The sequence below is a fragment of the Saccopteryx bilineata genome, chromosome 2 (assembly GCF_036850765.1).
Source record: "Saccopteryx bilineata isolate mSacBil1 chromosome 2, mSacBil1_pri_phased_curated, whole genome shotgun sequence".
In the NCBI taxonomy this organism is placed as follows: domain Eukaryota; kingdom Metazoa; phylum Chordata; class Mammalia; order Chiroptera; family Emballonuridae; genus Saccopteryx; species Saccopteryx bilineata.
The window spans coordinates 43,797,543-43,822,382 of record NC_089491.1 but is presented as its reverse complement, the minus strand read 5'-3'; the positions used below and the strand labels follow the sequence as shown (position 1 = coordinate 43,822,382).

Sequence of the window (24,840 nt, the reverse complement as noted above, 5' to 3'; positions counted from 1 at the left end):
GAAGCTGGAAACGGGGAGAGACAGTCAGACAGACTCCCGCATGCGCCCGACAAGGATCCACCCGGTACGCCCACCAGGGGCGACGCTCTGCCCACATGCTCTGCCCCTCCGGGGCGTCGCTCTGTCGCGACCAGAGCCACTCTAGCGCCTGGGGCAGAGGCCAAGGAGCCATCCCCAGCGCCCGGGCCATCTTTGCTCCAATGGAGCCTTGGCTGCGGGAGGGGAAGAGAGAGACAGAGAGGAAGGAGGGGGGGAGGTGGAGAAGCAAATGGGCGCTTCTCCTATGTGCCCTGGCTGGGAATTGAACCCGGGTCCCCCGCATGCCAGGCCGATGCTCTACCGCTGAGCCAACCAGCCAGGGCCAACGATTAAATTTTTAATATTCTCTGCATGACACACTGTGGAAATAAAATAAGTGGTACTTATTTTATTATCGTTATACATAAACTACGATATCTAACCATTGTACAACAATGAAAGTTAAAATCTCAGCTACTCAGAAGTGGAAGCATCTTTGATTATTGGAAATTGAGATATTTAAGAAGATAGTGATACGCGGAAAAGAATTCTGTGTGTGACTAGTCTAGGGTTAACTTCTAATAATTGGTTGAATGGATTCGTGATACTTCTTGATTTTTAAAAAAAATTCCATTATAAAGATTTACAACTTTTGTACTCATCTGTGCAATTTTTATAAGCAATTGAATAATGGAAAATATGGAAATTTAAAAATCCTTGCCAAGGAATATTTAGTAATCTTCAGCTCAATTTATATTTGTGGACAAACTTTTTCTTTAATGAATCTAAATAAGAATACAACAAGATCAAGATTGAATGATTTACATTTGGAGGCTGTGTTAAAAATAATTACTACAAGTATAGAGCCAGATATTAAAAAAATAATAGGCGATGCAAAGCGCCTCAACACATCACATTAGTTTTTTTGTTAAATTGTTGTACTAAATTACTTACATTTATTCATAATAAAATTTTGTTTTACATTTATTTACATAATAAAATTTTGTTTACTTAAATGAATTGTTTTTGTATTTAACATTTTAAAATTTTAATATGTCGTCTGGCCAGTGAAAAAAATTTTCTTTCTAATCTGGCCAGGGGGCAAAAACTGTTGGCCACGCCTGGGCTAGATCCTTCCTCCCTGCATGTTCCTGTTTTTCTTTAGAAAACTGTGGGTTTATAGACTTGGGAAAGAGCAGCAGGAGACTACCTGGCAAGCCTGGGGCTTGCTGTCACACTGCCCTGGCACAGTTCTCCACCACCTCCGAATGCTCTGCAGGGAGCTTCGAGTTGGGTGCAACAGGCTCCCCTTGTGATCTTTGTGAGCTAGAGGCAAACAAAACCCTTAAATACAGTAAGAAAGAGGGAAAGGTTCTATCCCTAAAGGAGAAAAGTGGAAGGTTTATAATCATCAGATTTAAAAAAATTTAATTTATGAGTGTAAAGCCAGTAGCCAGGGCCACCATCACAGCAGCCCGGCCCATGCAGGTTCGTATTGGATTCAGACAGTCGGTAAAGAAACAACGGAGCCAAAAACTGATGGGCCATTTTCTTTAATCCTAGCTTGTATCTGGCGGGCAAGTAAAAAACACACACTGGACTCCAAATCCCACTCACATTCATTGCTCACAAAGCTACTGACTTATCCGAGTTTCCTAGAATCAAAGGTTTCTAGCTCACCAGCCTTATTCACCTCTGTTCCCCATCTCCTTCCTTCTCTCTGCACAAACTCTGCACAAACTGGCTTCTCACTCAACACTCCACCATCTTGGCTGCTTCTCCTGGCCTACTCCATGTGGCCTTTCTCTGCTCTCTGCTCTGCTCTCTCCTCTAATCTCAGGAACCAAGAGAGCAAGCTCCTGTTCTGCCCCCATTTTATAGTGTAGATTCAAAACCTTTAATCCAATATACAAAATAGGGAAGTCTCTAATACAAAGTCACTTCTCTGAGGAATGATTGGATTGTACCACCCACATCAAAATGGGTGGAAAAGGCTTAATCCCAAAACCAAGCCCCAGGTTACAGGGATTCTGCCTGCCCACAGCCAGCCCCCAACACACATTAATATCACCTGGGCAACGACCTCCACGTGGGCAGCGTCATCTTTAACAAAGTGAGCATAATACATTTTATCTGCCCAACAATGAGCTTGTTTCTGTTTTGTTTATTCATTTATTTTGGGTTTTTTTTATTCTACATTTATTTATTTATTTTTAATAACAATCATCTCTTATTTTTTATTTATTTTATTTTATTTTTTATTTATTCATTTTAGAGAGGAGAGGGAGAGACAGAGAGAGAAAGAGAGAGAGAGAGAGAGAGAGGGAGAGATAGAAGAGACAGAGAGAGAGAAGGGGGAGGAGCTGGAAGCATCAACTCCCATATGTGCTTTGACCAGGCAAGCCCAGGGTTTCGAACCGGCAACCTCAGCATTTCCAGGTCAACGCTTTATCCACTACGCCACCACAGGTCAGGCTTTTTGATTCTACATTTAAGTGAAAGCATGCAGTATTTGTCTTTCTCAGTCCGACTTATTTCACTTAGCAAAATTCCCTCTAGGACCATCCATGTTGTCCAAATGGCAACAGTAATTGAAAAATTAAAAACAAAACAGAAAGATTTAAGTATGCAAACACTCATAGAATATGGTTTCCATGAACTTTCTGGGTACTTGAAGGAGAAAGAAAAGCAAAGGTAGAAGCTAGGATATGTAGGCCCATTTCCTCATTTGTTAATTTTTAGGAGCTGCAAAAGACTATCAATAGCTGTGTTTAAGATAGAAGCATAGCCTGACTGGTAGTGGTACAGTGGATAGAGCGTTGACCTGGGACATTGAGGTCCCAGGTTGGAAACTCCTAGGTCACTAGCTTTAGTGTGGGCTCATCTGGCTTGGGCACAGTCTCACCAGCTTGAGTGAGGAATTGAGCATGAGTCATTGATATGATCCCATGGTCAATGGCTTGAGCCCAAAGGTTGCTGGGTTGAAGCCTAATGCTTTCAGCTTGAGCAAGGGGTCCCTGGCTCCTTTGGAGCCCCCTTCCCCCAAGGCACATATGAGAAGTAATCAATGAACAACTAAAGTGTTGCAACTTCAAGTTGATGCTTCTCATCTCTCTCCCTTCCTCTCTCTTTTGCAAAAAAAAGATAGAAGCATAAACACTACAAGATATACATTCAGTTAAAATCAAGTGGTGGCAGAGAAAAAAAGAAATTATGAAAGGCTGAAAACACCAATTTTGTATTACTTGTAGTCTTAATCTGGTTATGAGAGCTACCATTAAAACAAAACTAAGAAACAAACACAAGTCTTTAGTAGCAACCAAACAAAAATAAAGAATACACAACCATACAGTGAAAAGATTTTTCAGAAGGACAGCATAAAATATGCTGAGAGAAACTCTAGGAACAAGCAAACATATCTGGCAAATCAGTCACTGGATTTGATTGAATCAGATAACAAAAACAAAACACAACCCTGTACTGAAGATGACTCAGAGAAGACAAACATGAAATGATTATAGTTTTAATCCACCAAAGCCGAATGTAGTACAAAACAAAACAAAATAAAACACAGTAACATGTCAAAACAACAACAGCAATGGTCAGGAAACAATCTAACACTATGAGAAACACAGTTATCTATGTGCAAAATGCATAGATTAACATAAAGGAAACACAAAGAGAAACATCTAGAAATGCATTTAGAAGAGTTTAAGAGAGACTCAGTCTATGACAGATCAGGCGGGCAAGGGTAAGGATAAGGAAGACCAAAAGAACAATGAATAATAGGAATCTCATTAACATCTTTTGAACTCTATGACCTGAATAGAAAAATACATTGTGGCTGGGACTGCTAGTTGTCCCCAATATGTATTCTTCCTCATTTCCTTTAAAAATAGAACTCTGAATTTTAGCAGAGTCAAAGATTTTCCCGAATAAAGGTATATAGGTATATATCTTAATCTCCCCTTGGTGATGATTCTGTTCTGCCCGTGTGATTGAAGCTGAGTGCAACTTCTGGGAAGTGTCCTCAAGCAGGACAGGCAGGGGGCCTCTAGACCTCTTTCTGGGTGCTTTAAAATACATAAAATTAAATATATAGGACTAAAATCACTATTGGAATAGCTATTAAAATAAATTTGTGCTAGAATGGTGTATATACATCTCTATTAACACATTAAAAAACAAACAAAAACCCCAACAAGTGAGAAGGTCTAATAACTGTTCATTTCAATGCCTTGGATGTAAATTATATTTTGAGATATAGGGGGTCCTCAGGTTACAACACAGTTCTATTCCTACGACAGTGATGTAACCTGAATTTTGGTGTAGGTTGAAACACAACTTAGCTTAAGTCACTTGCTTATCCTAACACAGTTGTAAAATTATAATCTAAAACATAAAAATACAATTAAGGCACAGAAGAAGGAAAATGACAAAATATACTGTACTGTCTGACTTCATCAGAGTCCCAGGTTACATTTCAAAGATGAAATGCAAATTAATGTCCAGTGTAATTCTGGTACCAGACCAGACAGGCTCCTGTAGGCTGGACTCTAGTGGTGTCGCATGAAATGCCCACTTGATGGCACCATTTCATCAAAGCTGTAAAATACAGTTGCTATGAAGGCCAATGCTAGCCCAACTTCCGACTATGGAAGATGGCAATATGTTGGCTCTGGAAACAGAAACCTGATTAAAAGCATTAATATGCTCAGCCATGGTCCCAGTTTTACCTACTAGGTTTACTTCATATGGGAGTCAGCTAGTTCACACCTAATTTTTTGTTGAGTTTGGTGAACCAGTTGTTAAAATGCCACTTGTAATCAGGGTTCTCTCTAAGATGGGCACCTGGACAGCTGCCCAATGTGGAAATCACAAATTTACATTCCTTACTCTTTTTAAACATTTATCTGTGCAATAGCGTATTCTAAGCACCCGTAGTGATGTTCATTCTGTCCATAGGTTAAGAAAACAAACAAACTGATGAAACTGTGCTTGTAATGTTTATTTATTCATTTTCTAAAACTCGTACCTTTGATGAAATACTACATTTTAATTCCCTCACTTCAGTAAACAAACATATAATGTAAAGAGAAAAAGTGCCAAACAACCAGGTGGTGACAAGCTGTCATTGGAAACATCTTAACAGTTTTATTGTTGTCAGGTATTATGTAATATTTTTTCATTAATATTTTAAAAAATTTCTTAAAACATAATCTAGTTTTGTACATCTCTTTTAATGTTCTCATTTAAGTATTAAATGCATGAAATAATAAACTACCTTTCGGTATATCATTTATTTATACTTAAAACGGTCATTAGGGCAGGGAACTGGTTGTTAAATTATTTGAATCCCACCACTGTATATTGTCCAGGGTGGTTATAACTAATAAAGAAATTTAATCCTTGTCAAAAGCATTTTGAGATTGTTGGCCAGCTTTGGGACAATTTGAGCATCAAAAAGTAAAAAAGCTAAGTAAAATGTCTGCAATTTGTGTCAAAAATCAATGGATTGATGGGTGGATAGAGGGTAACATAAATGAATAAATGTGAGATAGCCAGTATAGTAAAATATTAATTGTAGAATGCAGGTGGTGGGTATATAGGTGCTCACTATGAAATTCTTCTAACTTTTCCATATATTTAAAAATTTTCATATCAAAATGTCAGAAACTAATAACATTTATAATTTATTATAGAATACTAAGTAAAAGAGAATGTTAGTCCTTAAAGATACTCAAAAAGAGAAAGCAGAACAAAACAAAGGAAAGTCTGTTCTTTTCAGAGGAATGTGAGGTAAGGAGTATTGAAGAAATGAAAAATCACTATTTTATAGATCCCAAAGTAATAACTGACTCAGAAAAGGGTCATCAATAGATGCTAAAACCATTGGGTGAAGTGCATTGGGAAACTGGATATTCATATATCCTTGAAGTGTCACTTCCTCATATTCCTTGATAATTAGAAAGAGGGAAGTGTACCTTTATAATAAAGTGGTCTGCTTATCACGACCCTAATCCAGTCATCACCAACAGGAGAGTTAAATTCCTCCAAATGCATGTATGTATATTTCTTTATTTCTTTTTCACATGCAGAGTTTTAGAGCTTGGAGCTAGCTAAAAGTCATATAAAAGTAGAATTGTACACTCCAAGACATCACTGACTTTCTGCTGCCGGGGTGCCTTTATTTATTTGTTTGTTTGTTTATTTATTTATTTATTTATTTATAGTGAAAGAAAGAGAAAGAGAGAGAGAGACAGACAGGAAGGAAGAGATGAGAAGTATCTACTCATAGTTGTGGCACTTTAGTTGTTTATTGATTGCTTTCTCATATGTGCAATCAGGGCGGCTCCAGCTAAGCCATGATCCCTTGCTCAAGCTGGCGACCTTGGGTTCAAGCCAGAGACCTTGGACTTCAAGCCAGCAACCTTGGGCTTCAAGCCAGCAACTTTTAGGCTCAAGCCAGTGGCCATGGGGTCATGTCTATGATCCCATGCTCTAGCTGACCACCCTGTGCTCCAGCTGGTGTGCCCATGCTCAATCTGGCAACCTCAGGGTTTTGAACCTGGGTCCTCAGTGTCCCAGGTCAATGTTCTATCCACTGCCTAGTAGGTGCCTTTCACTGTTATTATAGCTTTTGATGTTTGTGTTGATAATTTGATTGATAAGATTTTTTTTATTAAAATTTTTTTTAACATTTATTTTAGAGCAAGAGAGGAAGGATGAGAGAGACAGAGAGAGACAGAGAGACAGAGAGAGACAGAGAGAGATTGAGAGAGAAACATCAATTTGTTGTTCTACTTATTTGCATTCATTGGTTCATTCTTGTATGTGCCCTGACTGGGAATCAATCTCACAACCTTGGAGTTCTGGGAAGATGCTCTAACCAAATGAGCTATGTGGCCAGGGACAGGTATGATTCTTTAAGCCTGGTTCAAATTTCCTGTTATTGTTTCTTGCTTTTATTTGACTTAGTCTGATTTGTTTAAGAGAAAAAAATACTCCCATAAGAACTTCTACTATATGTTTAAAAGAAGGAAGATCAGAACTAAGTCTCAAGAATCCAATGAGAAGCTAATCTCAAGAGCAGTAATATGACAATGCCTGGATTTTTTACTCTGAGCCAGTATAGGCACAATACTCTGTCCTTCTCTGCACACTATCTTACTCAACCCCTCCTTCCCTTGATTCTATGATATCTGCATCTTTATCAATTTTTTATTACCCTGAAGCCAAGAATTCATAGATAAACATCCTTTCTCCTCCCATTAAAAAACAATCTTCTTTCTGCCCTTCCTGGTTGCTATGGTCTGAAAATTTGTATCCTCTCTAAATTCATTATGTTGAAATTCTACCCCCTAAAGATTATGGTATTTGGTGGTTGATCCTTTAGGAGTTGGTTAAGTCACAAGAGTGGAACCCTCATAAATAGGATTAGTGCCCTTATAAAAGAGACCCTACAAGGACCCCTCACCCCTTCCACCACATGAGGACATAGTGAGGAGGTACTGATTGTGAACTAGAAGAGGGCCTTCAAGAGACTGCAACTATGCTAACCTTGATCTTAGACTTCTAGCCTCCTGAACTGTGAAGAATAAGTTTCTATTGTTTTTTTTTTTTAATTTTTATTTATTCATTTTAGAGAGGAGAGAGAGAGAGAGAGACAGAGAGAGAGACAGGGGGGAGGAGCTGGAAGCATCAACTCCCATATGTGCCTTGACCAGGCAAGCCCAGGGTTTCAAACCGGCGACCTCAGCATTTCCAGGTCGACGCTTTATCCACTGCGCCACCACAGGTCAGGCCTAAGTTTCTATTGTTTATAAGCTACTGTGTCTATGATATTTTGTTACAGGAGCCCGAATGGACTAACACATTGGTTTCACCCTTGAACCCATTCCAGTATGGCTTTTACTCTTACCATGCTATGGAAATTACCCTTGTTAAAGTTATCAATGTTCCCATTTCCTTAAATCCAGTTTTCATTTTTTTAGTAGACCACTTCCTCCTTAAAATACTTTTGTCCCTGATTTTTGTGATAACATATTTTGCTAGTTTACTCCTACCACCTGGACTTCTTTTTCTCCCTTTCCTGTATGGTGTCAGCCTTTTCACTCAACCCTTAATGTTACATACAGTTCCCTGTGTCTCTGTCCCAGGCATTCTCCTTCGTTCCTCTAACAAATATTTACTATGGGCGAAACACTGTGCTGGTTGCTGGGCATTGCTGAGAACTGCTGAGCATCCCTGTTCTTAGAGAGTTTAGGAAAAAAGCTGTCAACCATAAATTATATAATTAATTATAGTTATGATAAAGGCTATTAAAAAGTTCAAGGTACTGGCCCCGGCCAGTGGCTCAGTGGATAAAGCATCAGCTGGCATATGAGTGTCCCGAGTTCGATTCCCAGTCAGGGCACACAGGAGAGTGATCATTTGCTTCTTCCTCCCTCCCTCCCTCTCTCCCTTCTCTTCCTCTTCCCTTCCTGCAGCCAGTGGCTTGATTGGTTTGAGCGTGGCCCCAGGCACTCAGGATAGCTTGGTTGGTCTGAGCCTGTTAGTCTCAGGTGCTAAAAATAGCTTGGTACTTGAGCATCATCGCCAGATGGGGTTGCCAGATGGATCCCAGTCAGGGCACATGTGGCAGTCTGCTTCACTACCTCCCCTCTTCTTACCTTAAAAAAGAAAAGGAGAAAAAAAGAAAGAAAGAAAGAAAATAAATAAAGAAAGAAAAAGAAAAAGTTCAAGGTACTATTTCTGCAGGTTAATTGGAATAAACTTGTCTATGTCTGAAATTTCAAAAATGCAGCCCGTTTAGTCACGGGAGAACTGGAAACCCTTCTATCAGCAAAACATCTTCCTACACTTGAGAAAAAAAAAATAAAGGAAAAGGTATATAATTCCTTTGAATCTATTAATTCTCCTTAGTTTCATTTGCTCCTCTGATTTATTTTTTGTAAGCAGATCTCCAGTAGTCTGAAGGGATCAAAATGTCGCTGTCCTCATGATTCACTCAGTATGGAGTTTTTAACCTCAGCATCTGTTCCCGCTGTCATCCCTCACCCCTGCTCTCTCCTCCCCCCATCTGGCTTTTTTCCAAAGCTCACTCTTGTTCTCCCTCTCCTACTTCCTCTTTAGTGAGATCCCCCTTGTCATTTCCAGCCAAAATCAAGGCCACACACAATAGAGTCAGTGCGTGGAACATTACAGACTACCTTTTACTCCTGCCTGTGCTTTCTAAATTCTTCCTCCTCTACTTCTTTGTTCTCCGTTCTCTGACTAAAGACCTCATGTTCTACAGGGGAATGAGGAAGTGGACATTGGGTCAACAGGAAACCTAACATACTGTTGACTTGTGTTCCTTTGTCTCTTTCCCTCCTTGCTAGATCCAATATACCCTGTAACTAGACCTTTGCTCCCCATCTGCTTTGTCTGCAGGGTCCGGCCCTGAATTAAGCAATTCTTTACTTTAAATATCCATGGCTGCACAAGTTGGACAAGTGCTCCCTAACCACCTTTCTCCTTGCAAATGTTCCTGAACCAATAGATTTGGGTGGATGAGAAACTCAGGCAATAACTTGAGTTAGAGAAATAAAAATTATTTAAAAGCTAGCAAAGTTGCAAAGTGATATAACTGAAAGGGAGAGACTCTGACAGGGAAGTAAGACCCATCAGTGGACAACTGCACAGATTTATAAATTGTGCTGTTTGGTACTTTGGTATGTTTCCAAAGGTGAGCAGGTCAGGAGGGTCAGGCAACTGGAGAGTTAAGGTCCTGGACCCTTTTGGATTATGACTGACATTTCATCATGATGAAAAAGAGCCTTACTTACCTTACATTAATTAATTACTTGCATCAAGTTTAAAAAATTTATTTATTTGAGAGAGAGAGAGAAACATCAATTTGCTATTCCACCAGTTTATACATTCATTGGTTGATTCTTGTATGTGCCCTGACTGGGGCTTGAACCCACAGCCTTGGCATATTGGGATGACACTCTAACCAACTGGACTACCTGGCCAGGGCCTGAATTACTTTCTGACCATGTTTCATGGAAGGGTTTATAAGATTATTTTAGTTACAACCCCTTATAATCGGGCAGGCTAGTATTTTCTGGAGTGTTCCTGAATCCACAGAGTATAGAAATTTGGTTTTAAACCTAAACTTATCATTGGTTTTGGATTCTTGGGACCAGGATTTTGATATTAGTAAAGTTTCTGGAGGTAGATCAAACTGGCCTCTATTCCTGTGTGCCTCTCTCTACTGCTCTTTCTGTCTCCCTGCTCACGTCTCTCATGACTTCCCATTCAGCACCTTGATTTCTCCACATAAGGTAAAATGGAAAAAACAGTTCTTGACATGGTAGCTTGGGGCGTTATTGGTGCTTTACTGGGTATCTTCCTTCCACCTACCACAAAGTAGATGCTCAGTATATATTTGGAATAAATGAGTGAAAGAATGAAAACCTGTAAGGGTTCATTTGGAATATTTGGGAAATATTCTCCAACCCTCAACCTAGGTGAGCTCACCTTCTTATGTGATGAATAGTGCTTTGTATACTCCCTGTTATACTAGTTGGCCACTATTAACTAATTTTAACCAAACAGTAGCTCTCTGTTTTCATCTCCTAGTGCCTGGCACTATGTCAGAGTTTGATAAATTTTTGTTGAATCAATAAATGTCATAGTTTATAACAAAGAGTTTGGGCTCTTGGAGGAAAGAAGCAAATAGCCTAGATTGCAAAACCAGGAAATTGAAAGAAACATTAAGAGAAGTCTTCAAGTACATTTCCCTGTTCCCTGATTTGCCCATTCCTAGTAATCATCTACTTTGTTCCTGAACACCATGGGAGGCTCTTTAACCACATGACTCAGAGTTTTCATAAGAAAACTCTATCTTGATTTAGGACACACAATTGTACATACCATCTCTTTTCTCCCTTTCTTTCATCTTTCTTCCCTTCCTCTTTCCCTCCCTCTTTCTCTTTTCTTTTCCTTCTTTCCTTCTTTCCTTCTTTCCTTCTTTCCTTCTTTCCTTCTTTCCTTCTTTCCTTCTTTCCTTCCTTCCTTCCTTCCTTCCTTCCTTCCTTCCTTCCTTCCTTCCTTCCTTCCTTCCTTCCTTTCTTTTTTTCCTTTCTTTCTCTCCTTCCTTCCTTCCTTCCTTCCTCTTTCTTTCTCTCTTTCTTTCTCTCTTTCTTTCTCTCTTTCTTTCTCTCTTTCTTTCTTTCTCTCTTTCTCTCTTTCTCTCTCTCTTTCTCTTTCTCTCTTTCTCTCTTTCTTTCTTTCTTTCTTTCTTTCTTTCTTTCTTTCTTTCTTTCTTTCTTTCTTTCTTTCTTTCTTCTTTCTTTCTTTCCTTTTCTTTCCAGTCATGTTAGACACCTCCCGATTCAGATCCTGGTTTAAAGTGAAAACCATGCTGTACTATGTCTGCTTAAATTTGCATTTTAAAGACAGAATTCTAAACTTCTGTGGCACAATAGAGACTTGAGGTTCATGCTCATAATAATCTGTTTTATTTGAAATTAAAAATACTCTCGCCTTTGATTTTTTTAAAAAAATTGACAAATAACAGTTTAACTATCATCCAAGGCCTAGCTTCTCATCAACATCAACAGTGTCTAGGTGAGCTGGGTCAGCAAGTACTACCACCCTCATTTTAAATTAAGAGACTGTGAAGTGGAAATTTTATAACGAGTAGTGATAAAACTAGAGTCTGGTAACCAGTGTTGGTTTTGTCTTAACTGAGATAGAATTTTTTTCTGAAAACCTCTGTAGCCTACCCTCTGAAGTTTGGAGGTGCACTTGGAGGACACATTGCCTTGTGGGCCAGTTGAAGCTGGTGTTCTCATGGCTGATCAGGGGCTTCCAATCATTACTGACATGCCATTTGTGTGGCAATTCATGTAGGGCCAGAGATGAGTAAGACCCCGGCCCTTACTTCATGCGATCACCATGTGGAGCCTCAAAAGAAGCCTACTTAAATTAAGAGGCCATCTCTCTTGGGGTGTTCATGGTAGAAAAAAAATAACACTTAATCTCCTTTTTCTTCTTTTCTTTTCCTGTGACCATGACCCACCTGAATGTTTCCCCCAGTTTTAGTAAAAGGCCACAGTGATGGCTGTTAAGCCGCAGAACCCTAATCCTTGCTGTACAGATGACTGATCGTCAATGCATTTGAGCCTATGTTACTTTTACTTACCTGAAACCAGAGATGTGGTCAACACTATTTATACCTTGATTATACAGATTCTCCCTTGTGACATGTCTGACTTTGCTATTTAAAGCTAAGGTTGTTCGTGATATTAACAGGATAGTGAAGTACAGACCTACAAAACTTTCCTTTACAAAAGCAACCAGAATGCTGGAAAAATTGTCAAAATCACTTTTTTAGAACTCTGGAAACTAATGAAAGGCTCACAGCAATCCAGAAAGTGTTTTTTTTTTTTTTTTTTCTTGTAGAACAACTAAATCCCAATCAGAACATGCTTTCTGGTGTCTTAATTCTCTAGTCCAATTCCACTCTCTCCAGACTCATGATAGCCTTGAAATACAACTCTGCAATCACAATGAACACTGGCAGTCTAACAGCCTATGGAGAGGGCAGAATGGACTGGAGCTCTTTCAGAATCCAGTTCCCAGATAACTGCTAGTATTTGACCTGTCTTGCAATTCTTTTAGAAGATCCCACAAGGCTTGTCTGTATTTGATCTGACTTAGAGCTCCTTCACCATTATTCCCCCCGGGGGCAACTGTTAAGCTAAGCACCGGAAGCAGTGAGAACAGTTGGAGGGGGAAAACAAAACAAAAAAACAAAGCTAAACTAAGCAAAAATTTAAAGAATTTAAAGAGCTGGTAATGAGATGTTTACAAGGGGCTTTAAAAAGCTCTGACATTCCTAGCAATCTAGAAGCCCAGGTATATCCCCAGGGCTGTGTCCATGCATGGGAAAGATCTGAGACAGATCAAACTTCTCATCTCTGGTGGATCTTGAGACTTAACAGAAGCAGGAAGTGCAGGTGAGTATGAAGCTGTGCTCAGGAACATCAAGTGCTTGCCTGAGCCCGGAAGGCAAACCCCCAACATGTACACAATTCCTTCAGCAAAGACTGGGAGAACTATTGGTTCCAGGCCATTATTACCAACCTACAGAAATACAAAGGACAATAAGCAAATACTATGAACAACTTTATGCCAAACAAGTTAAAAAATGTAGATGAAATGGGCAAATTCCTAGAAACACACAAATTACCTAAACTGACTCAATAAGAAATAAAATATCTCGCCTGACCAGGCGGTGGTGCAGTGGATAGAGTGTCAGACTGGGATGTGGAGGACCCAGGTTCGAGACCCTGAGGTTGCTAGCTTGAGCACGGGCTTATCTGGTTTGAGCAAATCTCACCAGCTTGGACCCAAGGTCACTGGCTTGAGCAAAAGGTTACTTGGTTTGCTGAAGGCCCACGATCTAGGCACATGTGAGAAAGCAATCAATGAACAACTAAGGTGTTGCAACAAAAAACTGATGATTGATGCTTCTCATCTCTCTCTGTTTTTGTCTGTCTGTCCCTATCTATCCCTCTCTCTGACTCTCTCTCTGCCTCTGTTAAAAAAAAAAGAAATAAAATATCTCAAATCTATAATAAGTAAATAGGTTGATTTAGTAATTGCAAACTTCCCAACATAGAAAAGGTCCAGAAAAGATTTTTAAAAGACCAACATGAAAAAAAGAAAGAGAGAAAACATAAATTACTAAAACCAGGCAAATCTAAAGTTGTTACTTTACTCTTAATTTTGTGACATAAACTTAGTGGTCAGGTCCTTAAAGGACAGAGATAATCAGATGTTTTTTGTATCTTCCCAAACCAAAAAATATGTACCTAACTTGAGTCATCAATACATATGGCTCCTAAGTACTTGAAATGTAACTGGTGCAACTGAGAACCTGAATGTTAATTATATTTAAATGTTAACTAATTTAGCCTGACCAGGCAGTGGCACAGTGGATAGAGCGTCAGACTGGGATGCAGACGATCCAGGTTCGAAACCCCCAGGTGAGTGGCTTGAGCGTGAGCTTCTCCAGCTTGAGTGCGGGCTCACTAGCTTGAGCGCTGGGTCTCTGGCTTGAGAGTGGGATCATAGACATGACCCCATAGTTGCTGGCTTGAGCCCAAAGGTTACTGGCTTGAAGCCCAAGGTCACTGGCTTGAGCAAGGGGTCACTTGCTCTGCTGTAGTCCCACAGTCAAGGCACATATGAGAAAGCAATCAATGAACAACTAAGATGCCACAATTGAGGCTCTTCATCTCTCTCCCTTCCTGTCTGTTTCTCCCTATCTGTCCCTCTCTCTGTCTCTCTCTGTCACAAAAAAGTTCACTAATTTATATTTAAAAATAAACATGAGACATTTATTTACTGGAAAACATTTAAGTGTGTTTGAAATGGGAATGAATCTACTCTTTCAACTAAACATTTTATGAAATCTAAATACATACAGATTAAGTATTTCTGATAAAAATTTAGCATTAAAATTGGCATGTACTATATGTGTAAAATCACTGAATTTTAAAGAGTTAGTATTAAATAAAGAATGTAAAGAAAACATCTTAACTTTATATTAATCACATGTTGAAATAATATTTTCAATATATTAGGTTAAACTACATTGTTAAAATTAATGATACCGGTTTCATTTTACACTTTTAATGGACTTGTAGAAAAAATTTAAATTACATATGTGGCTTGCACTATATTTCTATTAGACAAAACTGCTCTAGCCTTCAACTAATATCTTTTATCGACATTATTAATGATTTCTTTCTAATGCTTTAATTACTGATGAGTAAGTCGTTCCCCTCCCTCCCATTTTTTGAAGAGAATCATTTCAGGAATGCTTGAATGAGGAAAAAACAAAATCATTAAATTCATCCCCTCTGAGATGTCATGGAAGTGACATGGGTTATATTCATCTAGGTTGTTTTCCTTTAGGAAAAAGTAAGTCTAGGAATGACCACACAGATATGAAGAAACAGTAGAGAATGCAATTTTAAAAACTTTCTTTACAAAAGCAAAGTACTGTCTTGTCATGTGCTTTCTGTGTTTTAATTCACTTGTAGAAAAAACAAAGCATCTAGGTAGCTCCAGGCAAGCTTGTCCTGAGCTACGTGAAAACCTGCTTAATAACCCGAGTGTGATTCATGCTGACCTCCCTGACTAATGTGTTAGAGAAACAATAATCTTCCTCTTTACTTTGCATAATTTCTTCCAGCCTCAGAACTTTTATATTCAAAGTATTGGGTTTAGAAGCCCATGCCAATGTTCCAGCACCTATATGACCTCTCAAATTTTAACCTCCATCGAACGAAGTCTCCATACCTGACTGGCTCACCAGGAAACTCATGGAGTAGGTCAGCCTTCCTCTGTGTGTGTGAAGGGTGGAGGCACATTTCCCGACTAGTCCTGTCTCGAGACTCTCATCAGTGATTTCCACTTAACTGACTTCCTCACGAGCATTAGGCAACTTGATTTGGGACATCTTTCAGTAAAGGTGTTCTTTCAGAAACTTCCCTGAATTTGCACCCTTAGAAATTCTGAACTTTATCTGACCTCTCTCTTGCTATTTCTCCCTCTTCTCTAGATCCTTACCCCTCCATTGAATGGAAAAATCTTTCAGTTGCCTTGTTCTAAAAAGACTTACCCCAAATATGGATGCTTGGCAAATATGGTATTTTTCAAGTGGGGAAAAGATGGTTTTTTAAAAAAGTGATGCTGAGCCCTCGCTGGGTAGCTTAGTTGGTTACAGCATTGTCCTGATATGCCAACATTGTGGGTTTGATCCTTGGTCCGGGCACATACATGAAACAACCAAAGGATGTATAAATAAGTGGAACAACAAATCTCTCTCTGTCTCTCTCTCTCTCAAAGTCAATCAATCAATTTAAAAAATAAATTAAAAAATAAAAAAGCGATGCTAAAATAATTGGGTATCCCAATAGAAAAACAAAATTGACTCCCACTTACACTATATATAAAAATCAATTTTGGGGGCACTAGAAGCTTCAATGTAAAAGGCAAGAACAAGCTCTTAGAAAATATGAGAGGGTATGTTCATGATCTTATAAGTTAGGAAAATATTTCTTTTTTAATTTTTCAATTACAGTTGACATTGAATATTATTTTATATTAGCTTTAGGTGTACAGCATAGTGGTTAGACATTTATATAATTTACAAAGTGATCCCCAGATAATTCTAGAACCCACCTGGCATCATACATGGTGATTACAATATTATTGACTATATTTCCTATGCTGTGCTTTACATCCCCATGACTATTCTGTAATTACCAATTTGTGCTTCTCAATCCCTTCACCTTTTCCACTCAGTCCTCCACCCCCTCTCCCATCTGGCAACCATTAGTTTTCTCTCTGTAAAGAAAAGATTTCTTAAACAGGATATATAAAATAGAAAACACCTGCCTAACCAGGCGGTGGCGCAGTGGATAGAGCGTCGCACAGGGATGCGGAGGACCCAGGTTCGAGACCCCAAGGTCGCCAGCTTGAGCGCGAGCTCATCTAGTTTGAGCAAAGCTCACCAGGTTAGACCCAAGGTCACTGGCTTGAGCAAGGGGTTACTCGGTTTGCTGAAGGCCCACGGCCAAGGCACATGTGAGAAAGCAATCAATGAATAACTAAGGTGTTGCAACAAAAAATTAATGATTAATGCTTCTCATCTCTCTCCATTCCTGTCTGTCTGTCCCCATCTGTCCCTCTCTCTGACTCTCTCTCTGTCTCTGTAAAAAAAAAAAAAAGAAAAGAAAGAAAAACCTGATAAATGGGACCCGATGTAAATTAACTTTGTTCATCAAAATAATTACAGTAAAAGTTAGCTTCAGAGTGAGAGAAGACATTTGTAAACCATAAAACTGAGAATCGGTTTGTATTTGAAACATTAAAAAAACTCTTCTAAATCAATAAAAAGGACAAAATCCGGTAAAGAAAGTATTCATGAGACTTCAACAAGTGTTTCATAAAGGAGACATCTAGTGGCCAATAACATACAAAAATTAAAATTAAATTTCAGTGACATACCATTATACATCTCCCAGAATCACTGAAATTAAAACGCCAGATAAATATTGGTGAGGCTATGAACCTCACCTCAATATGAACTCATACTCTGTGGATGGGAATGTAGATTGGTAAAACCACTTAGGAAGTCAGATTGGTCTCATTACTAAAGTTGAAAATATAAATGTGCCCTGGCTGGTTGGCTCAGTGGTAGAGCATTGGCCTGGCATGTGGAAAGGAAGTCTGGGGTTTGATTCCCTGTCAAGGCACACAGGAGAAGTGACCATCTGCTTCTCTACCTTTCCCCCTTATCTCTCTCCCTCTCGCTCTCTCTCTCTCTCCTCCCTCCTACAGCCATGGCACATTGAGCAAGTTGGTCCTGAGTGCTGAGCATGGCACCATGGCTTTACCTCAGGTGCTAAAATAGCTTGGTTGCTGAGCAATGGAGCAATGACCCCAGATGGACAGAGTATCACCCCTTAGTGGTTTTGCTGGGCGATCCTGGTTGCAGCACATGTAGGAGTCTATCTCTCTACCTCTCCATCTCTCGCATAATAAAAAAGAAAAAGGGGCCCTGGCCGGTTGGCTTAGTGGTAGAGTGTCGGCCTGGTGTGCAGGAGTCCCAGGTTTGATTCCCGGCCAGGACACACAGGAGAAGCGCCCATCTGCTTCTCCACCCCTCCCCCCTCCTTCCTCTCTGTCTCTCTCTTTCCTTCCTGCAGCCAAGGCTCCATTGGAGCAAAGTTGGCCCGGGTGCTGAGGATGGCTCTATGGCCTCTGCCTCAGGCACTAGAGTGGCTCTGGTTGCAACAGAGCAACGCCCCAGATGGGTAGAGCATCGCCCCCTGGTGGGCATGCTGGTGGATCCCGATCGGGTGCATGCGGGAGTCGGTCTGACTGCCTCCCCATTTCCAACTTCAGAAAAATACAAAAAAAAAAAAAAAAAAAAGAAAGAAAGAAAAAAAAGAAAAACATAAATGTGTTTCCAATAACCTAGCTCCCACCCCTTAAGTATAACTTTAGAATAAACTTACATATGCACTGGGAGACATGTACAAGAGCATTCATAGCTTTGCTGTTTGTAAGAGCTCCAAACATAACAACACAACTATCCATTAACAGTAAAAATACATTGGGTAATATTCACAGAGAATACTGTACATCAATGAAATGGAATGAACTCCAGTTACATGCAACACTGTGGCTGAATCTTAGATATATTAAGTTGAACCAAAAAAAGCCAGTTACAAAATGATTCATCTTGCTTAATTCCATATAAATGTTTTACAATAAGCAAAGAATTTTTCTTGTGTATTTCTACTTGCATAGAGCTAAAATCAGGCAAGGATGGTACTTGGGGATTCACAATTAGAAGTTAAGGTATAAAGCAAAACAGGGAAGTCATTACCATAAAGCTGGGATACCTGTAATCCTGGGAGGGGAGGCAGTTATGACAGAATGCAAGAGGTTGGGGCCTTCGAGCTGAGGGACAGCAATATCCTGTTTCTTAATCTGGGTGGCACTTTATAGTAAATTGTATATTTCATTCTAAGTGGTTTTTTGCATGTCATATTTCGCAGTAAAAAACAAATTTAAGGAAAAAGCTCCTTGCCTACAACCCCTATCTTGCCTCCTTTGAGCCCGTCTCTCTCTCCGCCCAGTTCTTTCAGCCAAAGGAACGTCCTTTCTGCCCTCATCGTCTCCAGTCTCTTAACTCCCACTCACGCCATAAACTGTCTCTCCCCCTCCCCCGGGGGTCACCAGTAATTGGCAAATCAAATGAACTTAACTCTGCTTTCTGTCAGCTCTGACCCTTCCCTCTGACTTCTCTAATTCTCCTGCTCCTTCAACACTGGGGGTTTGCCAGCTTTCCCTCCGTGGGGTCTCATCCACACCTGTGGCCCATCTCTGTGCTCACAGCCACCAGGTGGATGATGTCTCCCTGTGGGCTCTTGGTGCAGCTAGGCAGAAGTTTCCTGCTTCCTCTCCCTCTTTACCTAGGTGTATGAAATCACCGGAATTTCAACCAACAAGCCTCAAAACGAATTCACTCTCTTCCTTGCTCCAATGCTATCCTTGGATTTTCTATCTCACTGAACCTCCAAGTTGACATCTCAAGCTAGAAATATTGACTTGCCACTCTCCTTAACCTGCCCCTGCTCCAAGGGTACTGTTTTTATGCTCATTCTTTGTGCTAGGCACTCGCTATGGCTCAATGTTTCTGTCCCCCTCAAATTCATATGTTAAAACCCTAATTTCTTAATTCCCAATGTGATGATATTAGGAGGTGGATGCTTTAAGGTGTGATTACGTCACAAGGGTAGAGCCCTCATGAATAGAATTAGTGCTCTTATATAAGAGGCCCTTCTTCCATTTGAGGACACAGTGAGAAGATGGCCATCATAGGGGAGGTAGGTCCTCACCAGACCCTGAATCTGCTGGTGACTTAATCTTGGATTTCAGAACTGTGAGAAATAAAATTCTGTTTATAAGGCACTCCATCTGTGATATTTTATTATACAACTTGAATGGACTAAGACAGAACTGTTTAAAAAAACATTTTTTTTACATATCTTACATAGATTTAAAAAAGTTACATTAACTCACTTAATTTTCTCAACAACCCTGAATAGGATATTATTATTCTTCCTTATGGGGGAGAAAACAAAATCTTTAGAGCCAGCAGCTCTTACTCCAGCACTGGACACCCATCAGTCCCAGAGCTGAAGGCCCTCTTATCAGCGGTCAGACTTCCCTGCCCAGTAGTAGTTTCCACTGCCTCTAACCTGGTTTGGATTGTTATACCAATCTCCTAACTGCTGTCCCAACCACACAAGCACATCTCTTTCCATTTCTGTCCATCTTCAACAGGGATAGTAGAACACTCTAAGTTATAATTTGATTGTGTTAATTCTGAGCGATTCCTTCTCGAATGCCTTAGCATACACAGAGGCCTCGTGGTCTGACGCCAGCTGGCCTCCTTTCCCTATCCCCATTCCCCACCTCCACCTCTTCTTATCCCCGGAACACGTGCTCTTTCAGGCCCCCGGGGGCCTTTGTGCTTGTGATGCTCTATCCCCATCCCTCCCTGTTCAGCTGGGGAATCTGCCTCCTCTTTAAGCCCTATCTGATGTTCTCTCTCCCTCTGTGATGTTGCCACAAACTCAGCCAGCCCAGCTCTCCCTACATTTATTTACAAGGTACTTGGGTGCCAACTTCTAGGGTTATTCTTCATTTTTCTTTTACATTGCATTATAATATAATTACAATTGATTATGTGTTTCTGCCTGCCCTGTTGCTTGAGGGCTAGAATAGTATATTATTATTTCTTCTCCTTCTTCTTTTTTTTTAACAGTATAGACTGTCAAAAGTTGTCGGTGCCGACTATCTTACAAGTTGTCATGACGAGGTATTGGGAAAAGTTTTCAATTAGCAATAATCGCACCTCTGATAAACCTCATTGGCTACGATACTGCCACTGAACAAAGCTACGTATTATTCCTCCTTGAATTTGAATCTCTTCCCTGTGACGGCCGTGTCTAGAGGGTAGTTAATGGTTTTTCTGGGTAAATACATGCCCCTGGAAATTCTTGTTGAAAAGCAAGCACTGGAAGAAATAACCTGGTCACCACTGACTGACGTTGGTGTGCAGTGCCCTGCTCTGCCCCCTGAGGTCTAGAGATGCTGTTTTGATAAAAGAGAGTGAGAGAAAACTGGGCCACAGTTGATGAGTCCTCCTCTCTGACTGCGCAGCCCGTTGCTCATGACACGGGCCTTTCTCTTTAGCAGACACCTTTGTCTTGCCATATTCACTCTTTACCCCATTCCATCCATTTTATTCTCTTGGATCATAACAGGCCCTCTGCTTTATGCTTTTTTTTCTCACTTAACCCTTAGAAGATGATGAAGATATGCCACCCACAAATACGTCACTTTGGCATAAGAAATATTTGAGCCAAAGGCAATTGACAAAAAGCAGACACAGAAAGAGCTTTTTTCTCTTCCTCTATCTGCCCCTGAACAGGGCATAAATTTCCCTGGTGCATGCGTCCCCCTCTCCTACACCAGAAGGAGGTGAACAACTCTTAACACTGGAAAGAAAGATGACATCGAGGTAAGACTGCATAAACAAACCTCACTGACAAACCTTACCTTCCATTAGTTCCCCCTGTATATTTCCCCATCAGTTTCCACAATATATTGGCCTTAAAAGCCCAACCTCTCTTTCCTTTGTTTAGCCACATTGTCATATTTACTTGTTCTTTGTTAAAATGGTATATAAGCTCCTGAGTCTTACTGCCTCTTTGAGTTTTTCACTTCTTTTCTATAAAACCCAGTGCAGGTAAAATTAAAAATATTAATAACATTTGTATGCTTTTTTTTCTTGTAAATTTATAATTTTTCAGTTTAATTCACAGACCCCAGGCACTGACACTAAGAGGGTAGAGAAAAAAAATTTTTTTTCCTCCCCCTACGCTTATAACCTATGGGATGAGCATCATTATAACCATTGTGCAGGCAACTGGACTGAGGCTTGGGGAAGGTTTAATAACTTGTGGGTGGAAGAGTCAGAATTCATGTTAAAGCCCTTTTACCTTCCTTGTTCCTTTTGTGCTAGTGCCTAAAAGTTTTTTTGTTTTTTTTTTTGCCTGTTTAGTGACTCTGAAGTCCAAGGAATTGCAGGCCCCCATGCTGACTGTAAACTTAGGAAAGGAAGCACACTTAGGAACAGCCCTGAAAAACCCCCAGGCCAGCCCCAGTCAGAGCAGCCTGGCGAAAGTTTCCGGTGATGGGACTCCGGGAGCTCGGTAGCACCCAGCTCTGGGCCAACCTACATTAATCACTCAGTGAGTTTTGGTTGATGACAAGAGACTGGTTTGCACAAACCACCTGACAGGAACTCTGGGACTTGGTTTACGAGAAAGAGTCCCTGAGGTGTGAGCTACATTCGGAATCTGAATTCCCCCTATTCTTTCTCTCTCACCCAGTCTGCAAGGAAATACTGTATCCCTGCCTGGAGCCGCTGAGATAAAAGCAGGAGAAGACTGTCTTGTTTCTAACCAACAGGGAAAATCAGGGATCAAAATAGGTTCTGGTTAAAAGAAACTTTTCAGGTTTGTCCACCCAAGAAGGAAAAGCAATAGGTTTAAAGAGTACCATTAAAAATCTTATTCGGTTCCAATAATCTCACTGCTTTAGATAAGAAACTTGCCAAGGAGGCAAGGAAAGAGGATTATTTCATTTACTTGGTCTTAAAAATAGGTGAGACTTCTGCTCACCTGGAAGCCAGTGTTTCTGTGGCCTTCAGCTTCGGAGGTGGTCACATTCTTCAGCTCCATGTGCTCTTTGCTGCTGGTGGAGTTGCTGGTCTCTGAATTCCTTTCAGGTGTCTGGTCTGGAGGTCCTCCGTAGCTGTGAAAATGAACCCAGCCTCTGCTGTTGTCAGAATGCCACCTGCTGTGATAGAAACCTGGGCACTGCTTCAGTTTGGAAATGTCAAGGATAATCTCTTCATTGGGGCGGGGTGGGAGGGGTGGGTGGGGTGGAGGCTTTCAGTTCAGGTCCGCCCACTTCATTATGCCTTCCTCTTTCCCCATGACTGCCAGCCCATTTTCACCCCAGGGAGAAAACTCATGTCCTGCACAGGACAGAAAGGGACACTGGCTTGACATCCAAGAGTGAAATAATCTGTTTCCTGTGGGTGGTGTTAGAGAGTAGGGGTGGTGGGGATGGCAGAGAACATAGGGCTGGCTGCTACGAAGTGATCACTATGCTGTGCTGCGAAGATGCTCAAAACTTTATATATGGTGGTCTGGCTTTATTTTCAGAACAAGGCCGTTAACAAATACTCAGGATCATTTGACTAATAAAGGCACAAAGAGAAGCCATATCCAGGTATGGTGGATCCCAATGCCTTTTTCCTCCATCCTTGTCTGTAGACTGAGATTGCTTTTAAAAACCCTACTCCTAGAGCTCTGGCAGGTTTGATCAGTTGGTTAGAGCATCATCCTGCCATGCCAAAGTTGCTGGTTTGATCCCCAGTCAGGGTACATGCTAGAAACAACCAATAAAAGCATAAATAAGTGGAACAATAAAAATCTAACTCCTAGAAATGCAAATATGTGGCAGATAAATGAAAAGTGACCAACTGCTCACTTAAGAAGGGGATTCTTTGCTTTATGAAATTATTAGCTGTAGGATTCTTTCAAAATAGCACATTTAAAATGAACTATTATGGCTCTGACCAGATAGCTTGAATGGTTAGAGCGTTGTCCCAATATACAGAGGTTATAGGTTCAATCCCTGGTCAGAGCACATACAGGAACAGATCAATGTTTTTGTCTATTAACTATAATTGTGTGGCCTATATGGAAATGTAGAAAACATTTATGATAAGTAAAAAACTAGAATTAATAAATTGAATACTGTATATAGTGAACAAATGAATAAAATAAATTATCAAATATTATTAGTGGTTATTTCTGGGTTGTAGTTTTATAGATAGTTGTTAGTTTCTACCATATACTTTGCTGAGCTTTCTATAAAGAGTACTACATGCCTATTATCATGCTATAACCTGCGCATGCGTGCATACACACACAAACACACACACACACACACACACTCTCATTAAGAGCTTGCTAGAACCATACTCCCTAGGTTCAAGTCCTGGCTCCTCTATCACTTACTATAGCAAATTACAACTCAAGAGTTAAATGCAGCCTGCTGACTTTTTAATACAACCCAAGAGTTAAAAATGGTTTTTAGATTTTTAAAAGTTTGGAAAAAAAATTAAAAAGACAAATATTTTATAGTACATGCAAACAAGATAAAATTTAAATTTCAGGGTCCATAAATCAAATTTTGTTGAAACACAAACATACCCATTCATTTATGTGTTGTCTTTGTGGCTATTGCTCCACAAATGTACGGCTGGGTAGTTGCGACAGAGACTGTACGGCTCAAAGGCTAAAATATGCACTTCCTGTCTCTTTTTCAGAAATTCTGTGTTGAACTCTGACTCATTAGCCATGTGAATTCAGGCGAGTTCGTTACTATGTTCCCTGGGCTTCAGATCCTGTGTCTACAAAATGTAAATAATAGTACCCATTTTACACTATTATTGAGATGATGACTGGTTAATAATACTTAAAAACACATGGCATAATACCTGGCATATAGTAAATTGTTGTTGTAAGATAATACTTAGCTTAAAATGCTAAAACAAACCAAAAAAGGCAAAATGATCTTTACAAAATGATTTGCATGTGTTTTAGGTACATCTGTCTACCTGAAGCCAGATACACCTATGGTTGAACAAGTTTTACGTTGCATATACACAAGAAAACATACAAACCCCATTCTGGACTGGGGGTCAAGTCAATCTTTCCCTCAAATTCCCACCATATTGGTATTGTAGGAAAGGTGACTCTGACTTCTCGCTTACTTTGTGTGCCTGGACCCCTGTTCCAAGTCCTCCCATTTATCAACACCATCCATGCTTTCTTCATGCCTTAGCTCTTCCTGATTCGCTGATGATTGCAGACTTAGAAATTTTTTATTTATTTTTTATTTATTTTTCATTTTTTACAGAGAGAGAGAGAGAGAGAGAGACAGATAAGGACAGACAGACAGGAATGGAGAGAGATGAGAAGCATCAATCATTAGTTTTTCGTTGCACATTGCAACATCTTAGTTGTTCATTGATTGCTTTCTCATATGTGCCTTGACCGCGGGCCTTCAGCAGACTGAGTAACCCCTTGC

At 40.1% G+C, this 24,840-nt stretch overlaps 1 protein-coding gene and 1 pseudogene across 1 annotated transcript in view; both read right to left on the bottom strand.

Annotated features, from left to right (window-relative positions):
* The window catches only part of SLC28A3 (solute carrier family 28 member 3), a 62,761-nt gene extending 40,218 nt beyond the window's left edge, over positions 1-22,543 (bottom strand). Inside the window, exon 1 of the mRNA XM_066256981.1 lies at positions 22,356-22,543. Coding sequence (XP_066113078.1) covers positions 22,356-22,415 — 60 coding nt within the window. The 5' untranslated portion in view covers positions 22,416-22,543. The remainder of the gene's footprint in view (positions 1-22,355) is intronic.
* LOC136327799 (U4 spliceosomal RNA) lies at positions 20,416-20,566 on the bottom strand (annotated as a pseudogene).
* Positions 22,544-24,840: the final 2,297 nt, after the last annotated feature.